At 34.4% G+C, this 19,160-nt stretch overlaps 3 protein-coding genes across 3 annotated transcripts; 2 read left to right on the plus strand and 1 right to left on the minus strand.

Annotated features, from left to right (window-relative positions):
- Positions 1 to 1,130: 1,130 nt before the first annotated feature.
- Ahcy (adenosylhomocysteinase) lies at positions 1,131 to 10,985 on the plus strand. Its single transcript, XM_028306914.1, has 5 exons — positions 1,131 to 1,238; positions 1,318 to 1,391; positions 1,952 to 2,142; positions 9,001 to 9,153; positions 9,935 to 10,985. The coding sequence occupies exons 2-5, from the start codon at positions 1,370 to 1,372 to the stop codon at positions 10,859 to 10,861; spliced, it is 1,293 nt and encodes a 430-aa protein (XP_028162715.1). The 5' UTR covers positions 1,131 to 1,238; positions 1,318 to 1,369; the 3' UTR covers positions 10,862 to 10,985.
- A 2,195-nt stretch (positions 10,986 to 13,180) lies between these two features.
- mRpL15 (mitochondrial ribosomal protein L15) lies at positions 13,181 to 14,713 on the minus strand. The gene is made up of 3 exons (XM_028307020.1): positions 14,399 to 14,713; positions 13,927 to 14,081; positions 13,181 to 13,850 (listed from the first exon to the last, which is right to left on the minus strand). The coding sequence occupies exons 1-3, from the start codon at positions 14,498 to 14,500 to the stop codon at positions 13,223 to 13,225; spliced, it is 885 nt and encodes a 294-aa protein (XP_028162821.1). The 5' UTR covers positions 14,501 to 14,713; the 3' UTR covers positions 13,181 to 13,222.
- A 1,036-nt stretch (positions 14,714 to 15,749) lies between these two features.
- On the plus strand, positions 15,750 to 18,060 carry Cog6 (conserved oligomeric Golgi complex subunit 6). The gene has a single exon (XM_028306971.1). It carries the CDS (start codon positions 15,851 to 15,853, stop codon positions 17,708 to 17,710), a length of 1,860 nt encoding a protein of 619 aa, XP_028162772.1. The 5' UTR covers positions 15,750 to 15,850; the 3' UTR covers positions 17,711 to 18,060.
- Positions 18,061 to 19,160: the final 1,100 nt, after the last annotated feature.

Raw genomic sequence — 19,160 nt, forward strand, 5'->3', positions numbered from 1 at the left:
GGTAAGGCTAAATTAGCCTCGAAGAAGCTTGGTGTGCTCAATAGATCGAGACGGTATTTCACTCCAGCCCATCGTCTGCAACTTTACAAGGCGCAGGTTCGGCCTCATATGGAATACTGTTCTCATCTTTGGGCAGGTGCGCCCCAGTACCAGCTTCTCCCTCTGGACCGCATTGAACGGAGAGCAGCTCGAATCGTTGACTGCCAGGACATTTCAGATCGGCTTGACCCCTTGGCGCTGCGTAGAGATGTATCCTCACTGTGCATCTTCTATCGCATGTATCACGGGGAGTGCTCCGAAGAATTATCCGGACTTATTCCTGCCGCCACTTTTCGCCACCGATCTACCCGACAGCACTTCCACCCCCATCACTTAGATGGTTGGCAGTCCACAACAGTACGTTTCTCTAGAAACTTAATTCCTGCCCCGTACAACCAAACTGTGGAATGGACTGTCATCTGCGGTGTTTCCGGACGGATACGACCTGCAAGCTTTCAAGAGGAGAGCGTATCTTTATCTTAAAGGCCGGCAACGCACCTGTAACGCCCCTGGGTCTGCGGGTGTCTATGGGCGACGGTAATCACTTACCATCAGGTGATGCGTCTGCTCGTTTGCCTCCTATCACATAAAAAAAAATGCACCGCGCAGAGACACAAAATAGGACAGAGGTGCGGACTGCGGAGGAGGTCCGTCGTCGGGTACATGATTGTCATGGCGCAAGTACACTATCTATGCGGGAAATTAGTTACAAAGAATACCTACATCTACTATTGCAAACATTAGACGACTCGCAATCCTTGGCGCTTGGTAGGTACAGTCGAGTTTATAAATATATCGGCAATGCTCAATGTATCAAAATAATTATTGTAGCGCAGTCGGCACGGTTTATATAATTACATTTTATTGATGTTTGAGTTAGTATGAATTGAATGATCGTTAAAACGCTAACACGATACTTTGAAACGTTGACACTGCCAATATATTTATGAACTCGACTGTACCTACCCGTGGGCGGCACTTCATAGGGCTGCGCTCAGCAGCTAGCTGGTGGGAGAATCGATCATACTCATCTGTGGCACAGATTAAAGAGTATGTATCTGTGGAATCGATTGGAGTGAACGAACGAATGCTCATATAGTGAACGAACTATTTTAACAACCTGTCTGTCAGCTGTCGTCACTCTATCATTCATCTGTCATTCTTTCTTTTGCGGCACAGCTGTCGACTTGTGTTTCTTTGTATGTTCCGGATTTTATTATCTTTTTAGTGATTTTACTCCCAATACATAATTGACTAATAACTCGTTTTATTTTTTAGAGAAACACATACGTTTTTAATTCATCAACAGTACCTGCCAGTAAATATTACCATGAAGCCACCATACAAAATCGGTAAGTGAATAGATTTTTCATACAAATACTCTTTATATTCCATCTTCGCATAAAGAGCACAATTTTAATTGGATACTGTGCGATATGATATTATTAGAAACGAATATTGCTATAAATTAACTACATGTTTATAGGTTATAACCATGTGTTATTACCTATGTATTCTGTTTCTAAAAATAACACGACAGAATTCACATTATTCTGTTTATTACTGAAATCAGTCCTTCACTTTACAGGTATTATTACATCAGATTTAATCAAAGTAGCTAGTAATATTATGTATATTATATCAATTACAACCCAGATTACTATTTTAATGATAAGGAATTATGTTCATTCTTGATTGACTGATTAAATTTATTGCTTAGGCTTATTTTTCCGTAACTCAGAATCTGATTCATTACTGGCGATTGCAATCTATGTGTTGCAGTAATTACTAGAATAAATATATTATGAGCTACATACTTGGGTGTCTCATGCAATAAATCTTTCCTTAGTGTTTTTTTTTTTTCAATAAATAAGCTTGTGTCTATACCTAAAGGAAATGTATATTATTTCAGCTGATGAAAAATTGGCAGAGCTTGGCCGTAATGAAATCATGATGGCAGAAAAAGAAATGCCTGGTCTGATGGCGTGCCGTCGCAAATATGCACCAAGCAAAATTCTAAAGGGAGCTAGAATAGCCGGTAGCTTGCACATGACTGTCCAAACAGCAGTCCTCATTGAAACACTAATAGAACTGGGTGCTGAAGTGAGTATTTTTATTTTTACATAAAGCTATTTGTTAGATGAGTATGATTATATTGATGGAGTAATTATTAAGAATGTCTTATAATATTGCATAATTATGATGCAATATTGTTTTCTCCTTGACATTGATACTTTACTGAAAATTTTTTTGGGTCATAATGGAATTCATCTATTCAATGATGGATCACATTCAAAATCGTATGATCTTTCCTTCTGTTATTTTAGATATAGTTATAACACTGAAATTTATAATAATGAACTCATGACTCAATGATGCATAATAAATCAGATCAGTACAGAAACAGACAGTAGTAAAAGTAGGATCCAAAAAAATTACTGCGGCGGCGTAGCATGGGTTGGCACCTGAACCTGAATGTAGGTAATTAATTATTGAATACATGATGTATTTAAAAAACTTAGTAGCTTTGATTATTTTTATCATTGTTGTAAACTTTCGGACAAACAAGACATGAAAAATTAAAACTATATTCTGGCTTGCACACAATATGTATTATTATCAGAATTGTAACTTTATATGAGAAAACAAACTGAGTATAAATAACAGGGTTCGAGGATATATATCAAGGGATATATATCAAGATATATATCGGATATATATCCGATATATATCAAGCCGGTTTTGATGATATACAGGGTGTCCCGTAATGTAACGTCAAGCCGGAACTGGGTGTTGAGGCAAGTTATGCTGGTTATTAGAAAAATATAAAAAAAAATCTGTGTCATATTTTCAAAATAATGGGCATTTAAAAAAAATCAAAAATTTCTACTCCAGGTGACGGTCTTTTTACTCGTGTTGCCACAAATCTTCACTTTTTCCAAATTTTTTTTTTGTTATGTAACCCTGAATAATGCTTCTCTAAATTGTTATCAAAATTACAAAACCAGCTGCTCCAGCTTGGATGAAAAAAATACATTTTTCCCAAAAAAATTTTCAAAATAAAAATTTTGCCTAGTTTAAACTGTCTGTACTGAAAAAAAATTGTACTACGCGAGTGTGGCAAGTGACGTCATAATTTGGCGCATTTAGTAAGGATTCCAAAATGGTATAACACTTGGTAAATTCTTGTATAAATAGGATAACTATAAACTACACAATAAATTCCTTATTTTCTGACATATCTTTCGCTCGTTCCATGCAGAATTCATTATTTTCTTATACGAAATTACGAATTTTCGTTAAAAAACCTGTCTACCGTCATTATAGGAAGTAAGTAGCCCTGTATCTCCTCTAGTACTCTTGTTTTTTTAACGAGCCTAATGCACAAAATACGCACCTAGTTTAATAAAAGTCTATCCTGTTTTATTATTTCTAGAGTTGGGTGATGAGTCTTTCTTTATGTTGGATTCTTTATCTTCTAGTCTATCGGGGCTTGTGCGTTTAATAATATTAATGATACACTTCTGCTCGTCAGGTCACTAAGTACATGATACAGATTTAAATGATACAAAAATATTTTTGTCATCAATCAAAATCATCTATTTTGTATTTACAAAATATTGATAGTCTTCTGAACTGACCTATTTATACAGAGTGTCCGGTAAAGAGCGTGCTGGAGATAATAGACTAATGGATGATCATTGATACAAAGAAAAAGTATCACCATTTCAAAGATAATATGTTTTCTATGAATGTTTTTTAAAATCCCCAATTTTGAGCCTACCTCTTGTTGCTCTGTGTATAAATGGCAAATAATTTTCGAGATGAATAAGAAGAATATGAGAAATATCTGCTCATTTGTACACACAGCAACATGAGAAGGCTCAAAATTGAGGGTAAAAAGAACTCGTATCTGAAATGGTGACATTTAAAAAAAAAAAATTAAAAATGGCCATCCATTAGACTACCATCTTAAGTTTGCCACGCTCTTTACGGGACACCCTGTATATTGGTAATAAATTACGTAAATGAAATTTTGTTGCGTCATTACAACTATAAACTAACTAACAACTTTATTATCAAGGACACCATACCTATATCTTATTCATCGCATGGTATGCTAGATACCAAGATAAAGTTGTTACATTATCCTACAATAATGTAACTTAGTTAGGTATATCTAGAACACGCGATTGTTGTAGCCGCGAGCAAAAACTATCGGCTGATAAACATATTTATTTACTTCTTCACATATGACCTTTGGGTTATCAATTATAATAATAATTATTATGATTCAATATTATGAAATAATCTTGAATTCTGATACCATTTTCTATTGACGCTGCTATCGCTTGCCGATTAGGTTTTTTTTGTAAAGTCATAAACTTGACCGTATTCTGTTACCGCCCGTTAGTATATTACGCCCCTGACCTGTAGGTCAAAAGCTTCTGGCAGATCAAAATTTTACAAAGCTGATGGATACAGTAACTTGCAATTTGCAATCCAACTGAGTATAATTTCCTCTTACATTCCGAACTGGGTAGTCAGTAGTCACAGAAAACTAGCAGTCTCAGAATCACTTAACAATCTTATCATTATGACAATGTTACGGTTTTGCAATGAAGCGGCATTATTCAAATCTTCAAGATCTGTCTCGTGATAAACAGCGGAAGCAATGATGTTTGTATGGCAGCTAAATAATCAGGCTGCGATAATACACAGGGCGATTCTTTGGTAGACGTTCAAACANATAAAACCAATATCGAAATTGCTAATGACAATTTGTATGGAAAGGTCAGTATTTTTATTTATTTTAACTTCTCTTGTTGCATTTGAGCAGTAGAATTAATCCGTTTTGTGTCATCCTGATTCCTGATGCCCATGCAAATCGTCTATTAAAACAAATCAAAGTTGTTCATAATAATTGCACTTCATTTTTATAAATATACTAGCTGTGCCCGCGACTTCGTACGCGTGAAAACCCGTTTTCGCAACATTTTTCATTATTGCTTTGCTCCTATTGATCGTAGCGTGATGTTGTATAGCCTATAGCCTTCCTCGATAAATGGGCTAACACTGAAAGAATTTTTCAAATCGGACCAGTAGTTCCGGAGATTAGCGCGTTCAAGTAAACAAACAAACAAACACTTCAGCTTTATAATATTACTAGCTGTGCCCGCGACTTCGTCCGCGTGGAATAATGACTTTTCGTAGGCACTTTTAATAATTTAGTCTAATTATTTTACAAATAGCTTTTGCCAGCGACTTCGTCCGCGGAGAAGTCGAAAACGTTCTCATACGATTTTTAAATGTTTTAACGTTATTATCTAAATGTGTTAATACTTATAAAATATAAAAATCTTAAAGGTTAAATAAACATGAAAATATTTTTTTTTATGAATATGCAGCTCGGCCTTTGATCCGGTGAAAGTTACTCTGTGGTTATTATCTTTTTACAAAGAAATCGAAAACTACCCCTACCGCAGTATTATTGGTAAACTTTTTTTATATTCCTACGGGTGCTAGACTCACCAAGCTTCCAGCATGCCACTGGCCGCGGGAGAAGGAGCTTTTCCTCAAGACTACTCCCACTACCTCAAGGGCTTCCGCCAAAACTTTCGCGCGAAAATGAGTTTATGTATACAGCGCAAGCAGGTGCCAGCGGCATGACTGTCATGCATTACCTTGCATTGTTAGGCGAGCGCACGCAGCGGGCACCCGCTCCAAGGTTAAGTGGAGGCCCCTAGAGTAGGTATGATAGTCTTACATGACATTGTAAAAAAAATGCACTAATGAGTAATCAGGGTGTCCACTGCAAATGTTCGAAAAAATTCCCTGACTTTTCCCTGACTTTCCCTGACAATTTTCTCAAAATTCCCTGACCAACTATGTATACAACGTGTCCCAAAATTCAAGGATAAGCCGACGCCACAGGATGGACATAGTCATGATTACTTTAGGAAAAATAAGGAAAAAAATCTATCTCAATTATTTTTTAACTTACACAATAAATTATGAAATTCAACGAAAATTGACACCCCTTATGATATTTTACATTACCACGACCACAATTTTTCAATTATTCCTGGTTTTCTGTTTATATCGGCAACTTAAGTAGTGCTGCTGTTCACCCCAACTCTTAAAACCCCCAGAATACTTGCAGTTTTTACACAAAAGTTAATCAAAATATTTTATTTCCTTAAAATTTTGAACGATTTTTACTTTCACACCACTTTGACTCATCGTTTTGTAAAAAAAAGGATGAACNTTAATAGCACTCGCAGTGAACTGCTCACTAGTCTGCACTCAATAATCAAATCAATAAATAATTATAAAAAAAATATAAATAAACATAAGTTATAAGTTGCACTTTCACATCGACAATATAAAATATATCATTTTACTGAAACAAAAACGTACAACTATTAAAACAAAAAGGAGTAATCTAGTTATGACAAAAAAAATCATAACAGTCTATTAATCTATCACTCTAATCCTGAAAAAAAAACTATATGAAAGTAATCTAATTATGAACAAAACTAGCTTTCCGCCCGCGGCTTCGCCCGCGTGGAATTTTGTCTGTCACAGAAAAACTTTATCGCGCGCGTCCCTGTTTCAAAAACCGGGATAAAAACTATCCTATGTTCTTTCCCGGGACTCAAACTATCTCTATGCCAAATTTCATCAAAATCGGTTGCGAGGTTTAAGCGGGAAAGCGTAACAGACAGACAGACAGACAGACAGAGTTACTTTCGCATTTATAATATTAGTTGGGATAGTTGGGATTGGGATTGTGTCATAATTTAGATCAATCCACTTCATTAGAAAAAAAACTAAAAAGGAGTAATATAATTATGACTAAAAACAAAGTCATAATGTAGATCACTCCAAACCTGAAAAAAAATTGCTTCGATAGTCAAGATCAAAGGTCTTTCTAGAGCATAAATTAATTAAATCCCTCATTTTACAATCACTGGGAAATTTCGGGAGACAAACAGTGTTTTGGTAGACAAAATCTCAATGTTTCCCTGACTTTCCAGGTGACCCCTCTATTTCACTGACTTTCCCTGACTGCTATGAGCTTCCCTGACTTTTCCCTGACTTTCCAGAATGTGGACACCCTGGTAATTAATATCAACATTTCACTAAAATACGAAACACATCTTCCATTAATTCTGTTATAGAATGCTTATGCAACATTTTAAGTAGATTGGACGAAGGAATCTCGTTATTTCATACAAACTTTGCCCCCCCCCCCCCCTTTACCTCCTTTATCGCATTATTTTAAAACAGATTTTTTTTTGCATAAAAAAAGTTACTATGAGCCAACCTTAAAAGATAGACATAATGCTATCGCGGACTTTTTTTTAGAACTTTTAAAGGGGAACAATCCTGTCATACATGATTTTTGCGAAACTTTAACATAAATAATAGCATAACAGGAAAAAAGTCACTGATTTGAAACATTCCTCATTGATGCTTCGCTCCTATTGGTCTTAGCGTGATGATATACAGGGTGTTAGGTAAATGGGTATATGAGCCGACACTAGCCCATGTTAAAATGGGCATATAAATGGTATGGTGAAGTCAGAAAATTGATATCTTCATTTTAATTATTTTTATTTTCATAAAATCCGGATTTTGTAAAATTTATTTTGTATGAAAATTTAAAAAAATTAAATGATGATATCAAATTTCTGACTTCACCATACCATTTATATGCCCATGTTAACATGGGCTAGTGTCGGATCATATACCCATTTACCTAACACCCTGTATAGCCTAAAACCTTCAGGAACTAACAGGCTATCCAACACAAAAATAATTTTTCAAATCGGTTGAGTAGTTCCTGAGATTAGCGCGTTCAACCAAACAAACAAACAATCTCTTCAGCTTTATAATATTAGTATAGATAGTAGGTATATAGTATAGACGAGTACCTACTTATTTATATTTAAATCTGGTACAAAACTAATATATGACGCAAGCAAATTAGAATGTATCAATATACAATCTTCGTGACAGATTTGGAACAATAATACGTTGATAAACTGTCGCATAGTTATTCTCTGAAACGAAATCTTGAATTTTTGTAGGGAAAAAAGATTATAAAGCTATAGTTATCTAGTTAAAAATCTTGAGATAAAACAAGACAAATAAATCCGATCGAATATGATACAGAGCGTCTATCTAAATACCCTATCTATCCCGTGATAGATAGGGTATTTAGATAGACACTAAGAACTTTTTAGACTAGTACCATTCTTAGCGACGCACTTAGTTTCTGATCGACGCCATCGTTAACGTTCGATCTACTTAATTCGTCATTCGGAATTCGGATCAAAACTTAATTTATCATTGCTATCTTTCTATTTTCCATGGCATCCGTATGATGAACATTCGTGATTAGGTAATTCTCTCATTGCTTATTTTCTAACTTAAATCTTACTCTTATCGTAAACAATTAGGTACAGTAATTCGGTGTTTTCAATTTCAGTAGTACAGTCTCATTCATCCTTGAGAATAAAAATACGACATGTTTAGTTTTCTGAAATCTGAAACAGCTCGGACCGAATATAATCTTATCAATCTATTATTACAGCAGTAAAACACCTAACATTCTTATGTTTCTGCAGCGTAGTTTTCAATATTTTTAAGGATTCGCTACAGAATTTTCTTGGACCAATCCAAGTTCACTATTGCGTACCTACTTAATGTCGTGGTTAAATTCCATCTATGTTATATGAATTGATTTGTTTCCAACTTTTGCGACAGTAGTTATTATTTTATTTTGGCAAGCATAACCCCGAACCGCCCTAAGTTCGCCACGCGACTAGGTACATGTTTGTGTGGTGGTATCCCACCAAGTTTTTCACCAGCAATTTTTTTTCAAGCTGAGACAATAGAAAATTACGTTAGCGAGCGAAATAAATATATAGAATTCCTATTGGTTGATTACAGGTTCAATGGTCAAGCAGTAACATATACAGCACTCAAGACGAAGCTGCAGCGGCCTTGGTAGCGGTAGGAATTCCCATTTATGCCTGGAAGGGCGAAACTGAAGAGGAATACATTTGGTGCATTGAGCAGACTTTAATGTTTTCTGATGGAAGAGTAAGTTAGCACTTCAATTTACTCAAATATTAACTATTTTATTTTGCATTTCTTAGGAAAACTTACAGCTAAATGTTACATTAGGTGATATTTATAATTAAAGTAAAGCCAATTACTTCCAAGTTTCCACGCCACCTATAGTTAGACAATTAATTTGATCACGGACAGAAAATATAGTTAATAGTTTATGAAATTCAAGCTACTATTTAACAAAGAAAAGATTATTTAAACTGGTTGACAGGGGTATTGAATAAGTCCAGTTCTATGTCATCACAAACAGAATTAAATCGATTAAGACCTCTAATTACAAACGAATTTTTGCGATAGTTGGTTCGAGTTAAGGGTGCTTGCAGTATTTTAAAGTTTTCGAACAATAAAGTTAGTACTTTATCGTTAATTAACCATTAATACGAATGCAGACAATATAACTATAGTGAAATGTTTCCCACTCATGACGCATACATTGAGATTATGGTTTATTTGTCATTACAAATTGTCCCCACGTCATGAGTCATCAGGAAAATGTTGCCTAGAAATACCTAAGGAAAAATCTTAGCTAAGAGGATAATAATTACTATTGTAATTTGTTCATACTTAAGCTAATAGAAAATAATTGTATTTAACGTTATCTACTAAACTCAAGATGATAAATATTTTGAAAATTTTGTTTAAGTCTAATTTAATCTAACATTGTAGAATTTGGTTAAAAACTTAATGAAGACCCACAATCGAAAAATAAATAAAAATCTAAGTGTCTTTAATTTTATATTTATGTTTTCAGCCACTCAACATGATTCTGGATGATGGAGGAGATCTGACTAATCTTGTACATAAGAAATACCCACAACTGTTGGAAGGTATCAAAGGCCTATCTGAAGAAACCACTACAGGTGTACACAATCTTTATAAAATGTTTAAAGAAGGAACATTGAAAGTTCCAGCAATCAATGTCAATGATGCCGTAACGAAAAGCAAATTTGACAATTTATATGGATGTAGGGAGTCTCTACTTGATGGTATAAAGAGGGCTACAGACATAATGATAGCAGGAAAAGTCTGCGTCGTTGCTGGTTATGGCGACGTAGGCAAGGGCTGTGCTCAGGCATTCAAAGGATTCGGCGGGAGAGTGATCGTCACCGAAATAGATCCCATTAACGCTTTGCAAGCAGCAATGGAGGGATTCCAAGTTACAACCATGGAAGAAGCAGCTGAAATTGGACAAATATTTGTTACAACAACTGGAAACATTGACATTATTTGCAAGGAGCACTTATTGAGAATGCAAGATGATGTTATTGTTTGTAACATTGGTCACTTTGATTGTGAAATTGATGTGGCTTGGTTGGACAAGAATGCGAAAAAAGTTAATCTCAAGCCTCAAGTAGACCGTTATGAACTCGAAAATGGCAAGCACATTATTGTTCTGGCTGCTGGTAGGCTTGTAAACTTGGGTTGCGCTACCGGCCACTCATCCTTCGTTATGTCCAACTCCTTCACCAACCAAGTCCTTGCCCAGATTGAGCTTTGGACGCGACACAATGCATACCCAGTTGGTGTTCACACATTGCCCAAGAAATTAGATGAAGAGGTTGCAGCTTTACATCTGGACCATCTTGGTGTTAAATTAACCAAACTTACACCCAAGCAAGCTAAATACATCGGCGTTCCTGTGGAAGGACCATACAAGCCTGATCACTATAGATATTAATCGAAAGAATTTTCAGTTTGTTGATGCATCAAAAACAAACATACCAAAAAAGTGCTATCTTTATGTAACTAAATTTTCTACATTATTTATGTGGATTAAGTAAAAGCATATTTGCCTTTCTCAAGTAATAAATAAAGGTACTTACGAATTTGACTTGTTTTTTCTTTTTTAAGATCTCCCTAGACACAAAATTGACTTAAAAATTATAAAAGAATACCTAGATACTTTGTCTGTAGTATCATTTCATCACCAAAACAAGATTTTGTACTCTAATTTCTTATTTTTATAAACAGTGTTCGCTAGGTAATTCTACCTACACCTACTACTACCTAATTACAACTATTTTTGACGATATGAAGATATTATAGAAGAAGATGATATTATTTTATGTAGTACATGGTCACGGTAATATCGCACACATAAATAATACATTCAATTCTCATAAAACAACCTACCACACACTCTTACACATAACGTAAAGACATTCTTTATTGGGCATATTATTTGTATTTTCCTTTTTTTTTGTGTTTACTATGGCACAGCACAGGTAGCTTTTCAAACTTAAATTGTGTTTTTTTTTGTTACTAGTATAAAGTGCCCAAGAGACGAGTGTAACCTAGTTTGGGGACCACTAGCAATACTAATTGTAATCTTTGTTATACAGTGTGAGTCACGTTAAAGTTTACATATGAAAATAGATGAAACTAGACCTATTTTTATCGACAAAAAAGAGGTCAAAATTTTTTGGAGATTTTTTTTTAATTTTTTATAGAATTTTTTTTTCTTCCTATTACTTATTGTAACGAAAACGTAATAACTTTTAAACTAAGCGGTATATCCTGATAAAATAAAAACAGTAATAATGCTCAATAACAGGCGATACTAAAAAAAATACATAAAATAGGTACACAAAAAAGGCCAACAAATAATAAAAAATGATACTTTTTGAAAAAAGTCTGCTTATAAATTCGTGTTTTTTTGGTTATTTGATAAATTTCTCCAAAAAATGTTCCTATAACAGTGGTTTTTATTACTTTGTATTATTCTCTATCGTATTATCTTTGTAAAACCAAAAATCGCATGTCTCTATCCCTATCACAACATTTGCTATGAGCGTTTGAACCAAGGCCTGCCACAACATTATTCTCCGCTACAAGTAGAGAAAATTTTAATTTTAACTAAAATACTTATTTTACTTCGAAATCTTTTGTTTTTATTTGAAATTTAACTTGTTTTTATCAAAATTACAAATCTAGAGCCATTTTCAGTTTCGTTGTTAACGAAGCGTTGAATAGCGCGCCCAGAGAGGCTTAGTTCAAACGATCATTTCAAATGTTGTGATAGAGATAGAGACATGTGATTTTTGGTTTTACGAAGGTAATACGATAGAGAATAATACAAAGTAGTAAAAACTACCGGTTATAGGGGCATTTTTTGGAGAAATTTATCAAATAACAAAAAAAACACGAATTTAAAAGCAGATTTTTTTCAAAAAGTATCATTTTTTATTATTTGTTGGCCTTTTATGTGTATTTTATGTATTTTTTTAGTATCGCCTGTTATTTAGCATTATTACTGTTTTTATTTTATCAGGATATACCGCTTAGTTTAAAAGTTATTACGTTTTCTTTACAATAAGTAATTTGAAGAAAAAAAATTCTGCAATTTTTTTTTTAAATTCTCCAAAATTTTTTGACCTCTTTTTTGTCGATAAAAATAGGTCTAGTTTTATCTATTTTCATATGTACACTTTTAACGTGACTCACACTGTATAAAGGATTAATATTTATTTATTTTTCTACAGGATACTACTGAGTACAAAACCTATCGATAAATAAACCTGAAGTAGATTTTGTCCCTATCATCTATATCTATACTAATATTATAAATCTATCTATACTAATATTATAAAGAGGAAAGATTTGTACCTATTTTTGTATGTTTGTAATGAATAGGCTCAAAAACCACTGAACGGATTTTGATGAAACTTTACAGGATTATTGTTCATAATCCAGAATAACATATAGGCTATAATTTATGACGATCTGTGACAAACGAAATTTCACGCGTGCGAAGCCGCGGGCGGAAAGCTAGTTTCAAATCAAAATCAAATCAAATAATTTATTGTGCATAAATATAATAGAAATGTAATGATACATTGTNAATTGTACATTGTAGAGAAGAGAGTAGAGTTGAAGTAGTAGGCTAACACAGAGAATAAATACTAGTACACACTTCTTCGAAGTTATTTTATAAATTAAATACATAGTTTTCATTGATGAACATGGCAATAAAAAACAACTATTATTTTTCATACTCACATTCTATTACAATTTCTTTACAATGTTATATTTAAATTGATTAATTAGAATAAAATTCTAATAATTCTTCATCTTTTGGTTTAAGTATTAACTTATCTTTCAAATTAATGACCCATCCTGGTTCTAAACCAAAGAAAATTTGCCTCGGATCTTTTCGTTCACAAAGCATATTGTACTCAGGGTCTGATTCCAAGTTAGGTAATTGGTAGCCATATTTTTGAGCTAACTTCAATCTCTCTTGAGACACCTTTTCAGGGTCAGCCAGATATCCCCGTGTTTCAGCATTTGTATAGTATTCAATGGCATCTGGTGGGGGAATCATTCGGCGTGGAATAGCTTGTCCGGACTCAAAGAATTTCTTTGGATTCTTTAGTAAAAATAAACTGTGTGGATCATAATAGGCTGTGGTTATTGTACCTCCATTCCTTTCAATGGCTGCAATCACTTGTTCACTTGCCCATTGAACTTCTATATTAATTTTTTCTGCAAATATATCGGCTCCTTCATCCGTCAGGTGTATACCAAAATGCTTTTGATCTGGGTAGAAATCGTAAATGCCACTTTTTACAATACTTGCAATATCTATAGGTTTATGTATGTTTACACGATCTTTATCAATTATATGTTGAAGTTGAAGCAATGATAATGGTGGATACTGTCTTTTGAGGCTGAAACAAAATTATAATTTTAGTGATTTTTTAAATGACAATTGTAAATCTACAGATTAGAAGTTAGTCTACTTACTGGTGTCCACGATAATAGTGTTCTTGGGGGACCCTTAGGTAAAATGGATTGTTCCCAGTTTCATAGCCAAGCCTCATGTAATTTTGTCTTTGCCCTGATCCTTTGTTTCCAGATCCATGTTTATCACCACCATGTTGAGCTCGTCCTCTTTTGCTCTAAGGATATAAAAAGCAGTGCAAAAAGTTGTTTTGCTTATTCCAGTGATTAACAAAGATCAATCTATACTTGAATCTATTGAATATTTTACTTCTTTAATTAGAAAGTGTAACTTTTTTGAAATAATTTTATATATTGTATGAAATAAAGCCAGGTATGATGTATGAAATAACGATTAAACAATATATTAATTGCAGACCGCTACCAACCGTGCGATGTGGAAGTCATTGGGGGAGGCCTATGTTCAGCAGTGGACGTTCTGTGGCTGAAATGATGATGATGATGAATATTTTAATATTAAAAATGAATTACTTACACTTTTTTTGGGGTTAGGATTATCCCTTAAGTTGGCTAGTGATATTCTTGGTAAAGATCTCAACATAGACAGGGATTTTTCTATTATTTGTCGTGATCCCATAATTAATACAGTTATTATACTAAATTATTACAATTTTTCCAGGTATAAGATAAAAGTAAACGACTTTCAGGTTATTTTATTTTTTAGCGATCCAGACTACTTGACAGTTTCTTTTTTTTATTGATTTTTTGCGTCTTGCATGTTGCTGGGACAGCTTTTTTGACTTACGAAAATTGTACGGACGGACGACAGCACATCAAGTCTTATTTAGTTCTTCGCTGACTACCTGTATGTACTTTGATATTCAGGAAATGTATATAATTTTCTACTATTTTCAAGACTATCTTGATGAATTATCCCTACATAAATACCTACCTACGTAAAAAGAAAACGCTGACGTGTCTGACAGCCAGCTGATTGAGTGACAGTGACAGTTTAAATAAAATTTTAATAAAGTTGTGGTCTTGGTGTGTTAANATCGGGAGGATTTGAAATCGGGAACGACGAACCACAACACACCCAAACCAGAGACAATGTGAAAAGATCGTTTTCTATATTGTCCCGGCCGGGAATCGAACCCGTGACTTCAGGATTGGCCCGGCACACCTTGAAAACCGGTGTGTGCGCCTCTCCGCCACCGAGGTCGTCAAAAATGTTACCTAAATGTAAAATAAAATAAAATATTAAAACTTCATTTTCTCAATATTCCCATAAAAGAGAGAAAAAAAAATGCACGGAAATTCATTGGATATTAGTATGTATCATCTGTGATAGGTTTCGTTTGTGTCCGCTACTTTTCGAAAAGTGGGGCAAAAAGTCAGAGAGCAGAATTTCTGCTCTCTGCAAAAAGTTCCCAATGTCATTTAATAATAGAAAAAACAACCCCCAAGGGTGGAAAATTGGGGATGAACTTTTTTATACGCAATATCTCCGCCGATTATAAATCAATTTGAACGATTATTTTTTTGTTGAATAGGTATTATCAAAAGGGTGGTTTCATGCGAATTTGAAGAAAATATTTCACCCCTAAGGGTGGAAAATTGGGGATGAACTTTTTTATACGCAATATTTTTAATTTTTAGTTTTTTTGTGTTCACGCATTTGAAGTCGGTTTTATTTTTTTAAAAAGGTAATTATTTTCTACTATTTTCAAGATTATCTTGATGAATTATCCCTACATAAATACCTACCTACGTAAAAAGAAAACGCTGACGTGTCTGACAGCCAGCTGATTGAGTGACAGTGACAGTTTAAATAAAATTTTAATCATAGAGAAAAGTAATACAATTTTAATAAAGTTGTGGTCTGTGGTTGTGGTCGGTCTTGTGTTAACAGAAAATTGAGAGAGATTAATGATTTTATTCATACAAACAAGAATAAATTGATTGAGAAGATTGTTTGGGCTTCGAAATGGATTCCATGTACAATAATCCGATTCGACAAAGATTAAACAAGATATTTGATACACATTTGATAACAGATAACAGCGATGCTTTGAACACAATGTCTGGGTTATGCACCGCAAATTCGTCATACACAAGAAGAGTATTGGTTAACGAAATCGAGAAAAGAGATGTTTTGGTGAATAAGGCAGTTCTTATTGAATTCAATAAAGTCAAAGGTAAACTACACATTTTATTAGATTCTCTGGCTAATCTTGATGCTGCAGTCATAGACATGTCAAATAGACTGCAAGAGTCCAAGACCAAAACTCATCATCTAATAACTCAAACAACTAAACTCAAGGATGAAAGGAAGAAAACAGAGAAAAAAATTGTTTGGGTTGACGCCCTATTAAATAACTTCCAAATATCTCCTGAGCAAAATGAATATCTTTATAATGTTTCTATTAGGACACCATTGACATCTGATTTTTTTTCTACTCTGAGTCATATAGAAAAGTTAAATGAAAATTGTAAAACACTTGTACGATGTTGGTATCAAACTTCTGCATTTGACATAATGGAAATCATAGGATTACAACAAGAAGTTGCCATTGAAAAATTATATCATTGGACTATTGGTGCTTGCTTAAGTATTGATTCACCAAATAATGCCCTAGTGCCCAAAGCTCTGGCAAAGTTTCAAAACAGACAAGTTTTGTTTTCTAATATTGTTGATGAGTACTGTTCTGCAAGGAAGGCTACAACTGTGCAGGCATTTATTGATGCCTTGACGAAGGGTATGGATGGCTCCAAACCCATTGAATTCTATGCAAATGATCCCAAACGTTACATTGGTGATATCTTGACATGGGTTTATCAAATTATTCCTATTGAAAAGGAAAATCTAAATAACCTTTACAAATACTGCAATATCCCAGAGAAAAATACCCAGATTACAGAAGCTATAACTAGTATCATGGAAGCGATCTGCCCATTATTGAAAGTAAGAGCTGAACTAATTCTCAAGCCTGATAAAGACCCTCTGGTGTTGTGGTCTATAACAAATATGATATTGTATTACAAAGATGTCATACAAAGTGTCATTCCAGAGGGTCATCTGATTGATACATTTGAAGATTTGCTTAAAAAAAGTGAAGAGGTATTTATAATAACCTTGGACAGTAAAATACAAAAGGAACTTAGTCACGGAGTGAAAGCACCTCCAATTGATTTGAATCCATCAATTGTAGTCACTGACTTGGTTGGTTTTTTGCGAGATGTACTAGCTGTTATGAATGCATCAAACAATATAAATAAAGATGATAAGAAGATCATAATCACCCACATCTTGGATCCTTTATTGCATGCAATAAATGAAACTGCATGCCACCTCAGCTCAACAGATATGTCAGTTTATATGCTGAACTGCATATACCATATTCAGTGCACATTGTCTCTTTACACAGTTATGGATGAATACAATGAACGACTACAAGCACAATCGGAAGCACAACTTGATACTTTGACATCAGAACAAGCCAGTTTTCTAGTGGCAAACTTGAATCTTGGGCCCATTTATACAATTTTGCAAGAAAAATCTAGTGGACCTTTGTCAGCCATTCCAGGTATGGACACAGCAACCTTAAAAACATTTCTTAACAAATTTGATATGTTTCTTGTTTCCCCTGATGTTTATATATTGCCTCAGTTGAATTTGTTATTAAGTCATACACATAAATCAACAGTCAAGAAAAGATCGTTTGAGGTGATATTAGCAGTTTATGCTCAGCTCTACCAGGCTGTCCATAATCCCATAAATGGATATACAGAACCACAATCTGTGGTGCGTAGAACCCCAGATGAAGTGATGAAATTGTTAAATTAATGTTTTTTAGATTACTTTTAAATATTTAAAATGTACCTAAGATTAATTAATAAAGTCTAACCTATTAAAATTTTAATCAATTTTAATATGCCTACCCCATACATTAGAACAAAAAGGGAAGCTACATTACATTTTTACATACAATGAAGACCCACTAAGAACTAAAAAGTTCATTAATCCCCATTATATTAGGATTTTATTTTTTAAAGTAATCCCCATTATAGCTCCAATTTGGCGTTAGCGGGGAATAGTGAACAAAAACAACAAAAAGTTCACTAATCCCCGTTTACGGGAATTGTCAACGGGGAATAGTGGAATAAGCCAACAATATTATTGTAGTTTTATCCATTCACGGGAATTTTTTTTTTTTTTTTAAATAGTCCCAAACTAAGCAAAGCTTGTACTATGGGTACTAGACAATGGATATAAACATACTTAAATACTTTTTTTTTTGTAAATACATACTTATTATACATAGAAAACACCCAGTCCAATACAAACAAATATGTTCATGCACACAAATGTTTGTACTGTGCGGGAATCGAACCTGCTACCTCCGGAATAGTTGTCCGTTTCGAACCACTACACCAAACGGCCGACAATTGTCAACGGGGAATAGTGGAATAAGCCAACAATATTATTGTAGTTTCATTAAAATCCTTTTTGCGTGAAAGAGTATCTCAAACTAGGTACATCCTTGCAAACTTTCGCTTAATTCGCATTTTTATTGGTAGGACATGTTATGCTACTTCCTGTAATAGCGGAAGCGTTCCCCTCATCCCATCATATTTGAATACAACGACACAAATGATACCTACGACCTACCCACGAATATGGGCACGAAGGAATTTAAAATCGGGATAGTGAACTAGAGCGATTACGAAATCGGAACTCCGTGAATACGTATCGCCTCACTCACACATCTCTGCTTATTAAAAAACTTAGTAAAAAGAAAATGGAGCTTTGGCTGCACAGTGGGTTTAGACCATTGGTTCTTAACCTTTAAGTCATGAGGGACCATTTTACCAAATTTCTGTCTTGTCAGGGACCACCTCATAATCGGTCAAAACCAGTTTGACTGCAAAAATCAGTTAAAAGTGGTTTTAACCAAGGTGTGCAAATACACTTCGTGGACCACTTAGAATGTCTCCAGGGACCACCGGTTAAGAACCACTGGTCTAGACCTAGACAAAGTGCACATTAAAATCGCAAACCAGTCGAAAAACCTTTATTTGTATGGAGTTTGGACGATTTCGATTCGATCAAACAGTGCATTTTGTCTAAATAGACCCACAGGCACCGGTGGGTCTAGTCAAAATGCCATCGCAAACCAATGTGAAGTTTTCACTAATGTCAGTCGCCGCGTCACCGACACATTCGATTCGATCGGAAAACGGCAGCCAAAATGCACATTGAACCACCAACGACGCGGCGATATAAAAGTTCATTC

The sequence above is a fragment of the Ostrinia furnacalis genome, unplaced genomic scaffold, assembly GCF_004193835.3.
Source record: "Ostrinia furnacalis isolate ACB-3 unplaced genomic scaffold, ASM419383v2 OfSCF2054, whole genome shotgun sequence".
Classification (NCBI taxonomy): Eukaryota; Metazoa; Arthropoda; class Insecta; order Lepidoptera; family Crambidae; genus Ostrinia; species Ostrinia furnacalis.

What these genes read in the sequence shown, in the direction of transcription:
- Ahcy (XM_028306914.1), top strand. Translation starts at nt 1,370, where the DNA reads ATGAAGCCACCATACAAAATCG. An exon ending in TAATAGAACTGGGTGCTGAA is followed by an intron (nt 2,143 to 9,000) that starts GTGAGTATTTTT and finishes GGTTGATTACAG; the next exon opens with GTTCAATGGTCAAGCAGTAA. An exon ending in TAATGTTTTCTGATGGAAGA is followed by an intron (nt 9,154 to 9,934) that starts GTAAGTTAGCAC and finishes TTATGTTTTCAG; the next exon opens with CCACTCAACATGATTCTGGA.
- mRpL15 (XM_028307020.1), bottom strand. Translation starts at nt 14,500, where the DNA reads ATGGGATCACGACAAATAATAGAAAAATCCCTGTCTATGTTGAGATCT. An exon ending in ATCCTAACCCCAAAAAAAGT is followed by an intron (nt 14,082 to 14,398) that starts GTAAGTAATTCA and finishes TTATATCCTTAG; the next exon opens with AGCAAAAGAGGACGAGCTCA. An exon ending in CACTATTATCGTGGACACCA is followed by an intron (nt 13,851 to 13,926) that starts GTAAGTAGACTA and finishes ATTTTGTTTCAG; the next exon opens with CCTCAAAAGACAGTATCCAC.
- Cog6 (XM_028306971.1), top strand. Translation starts at nt 15,851, where the DNA reads ATGGATTCCATGTACAATAATCCGATTCGACAAAGATTAAACAAGATA.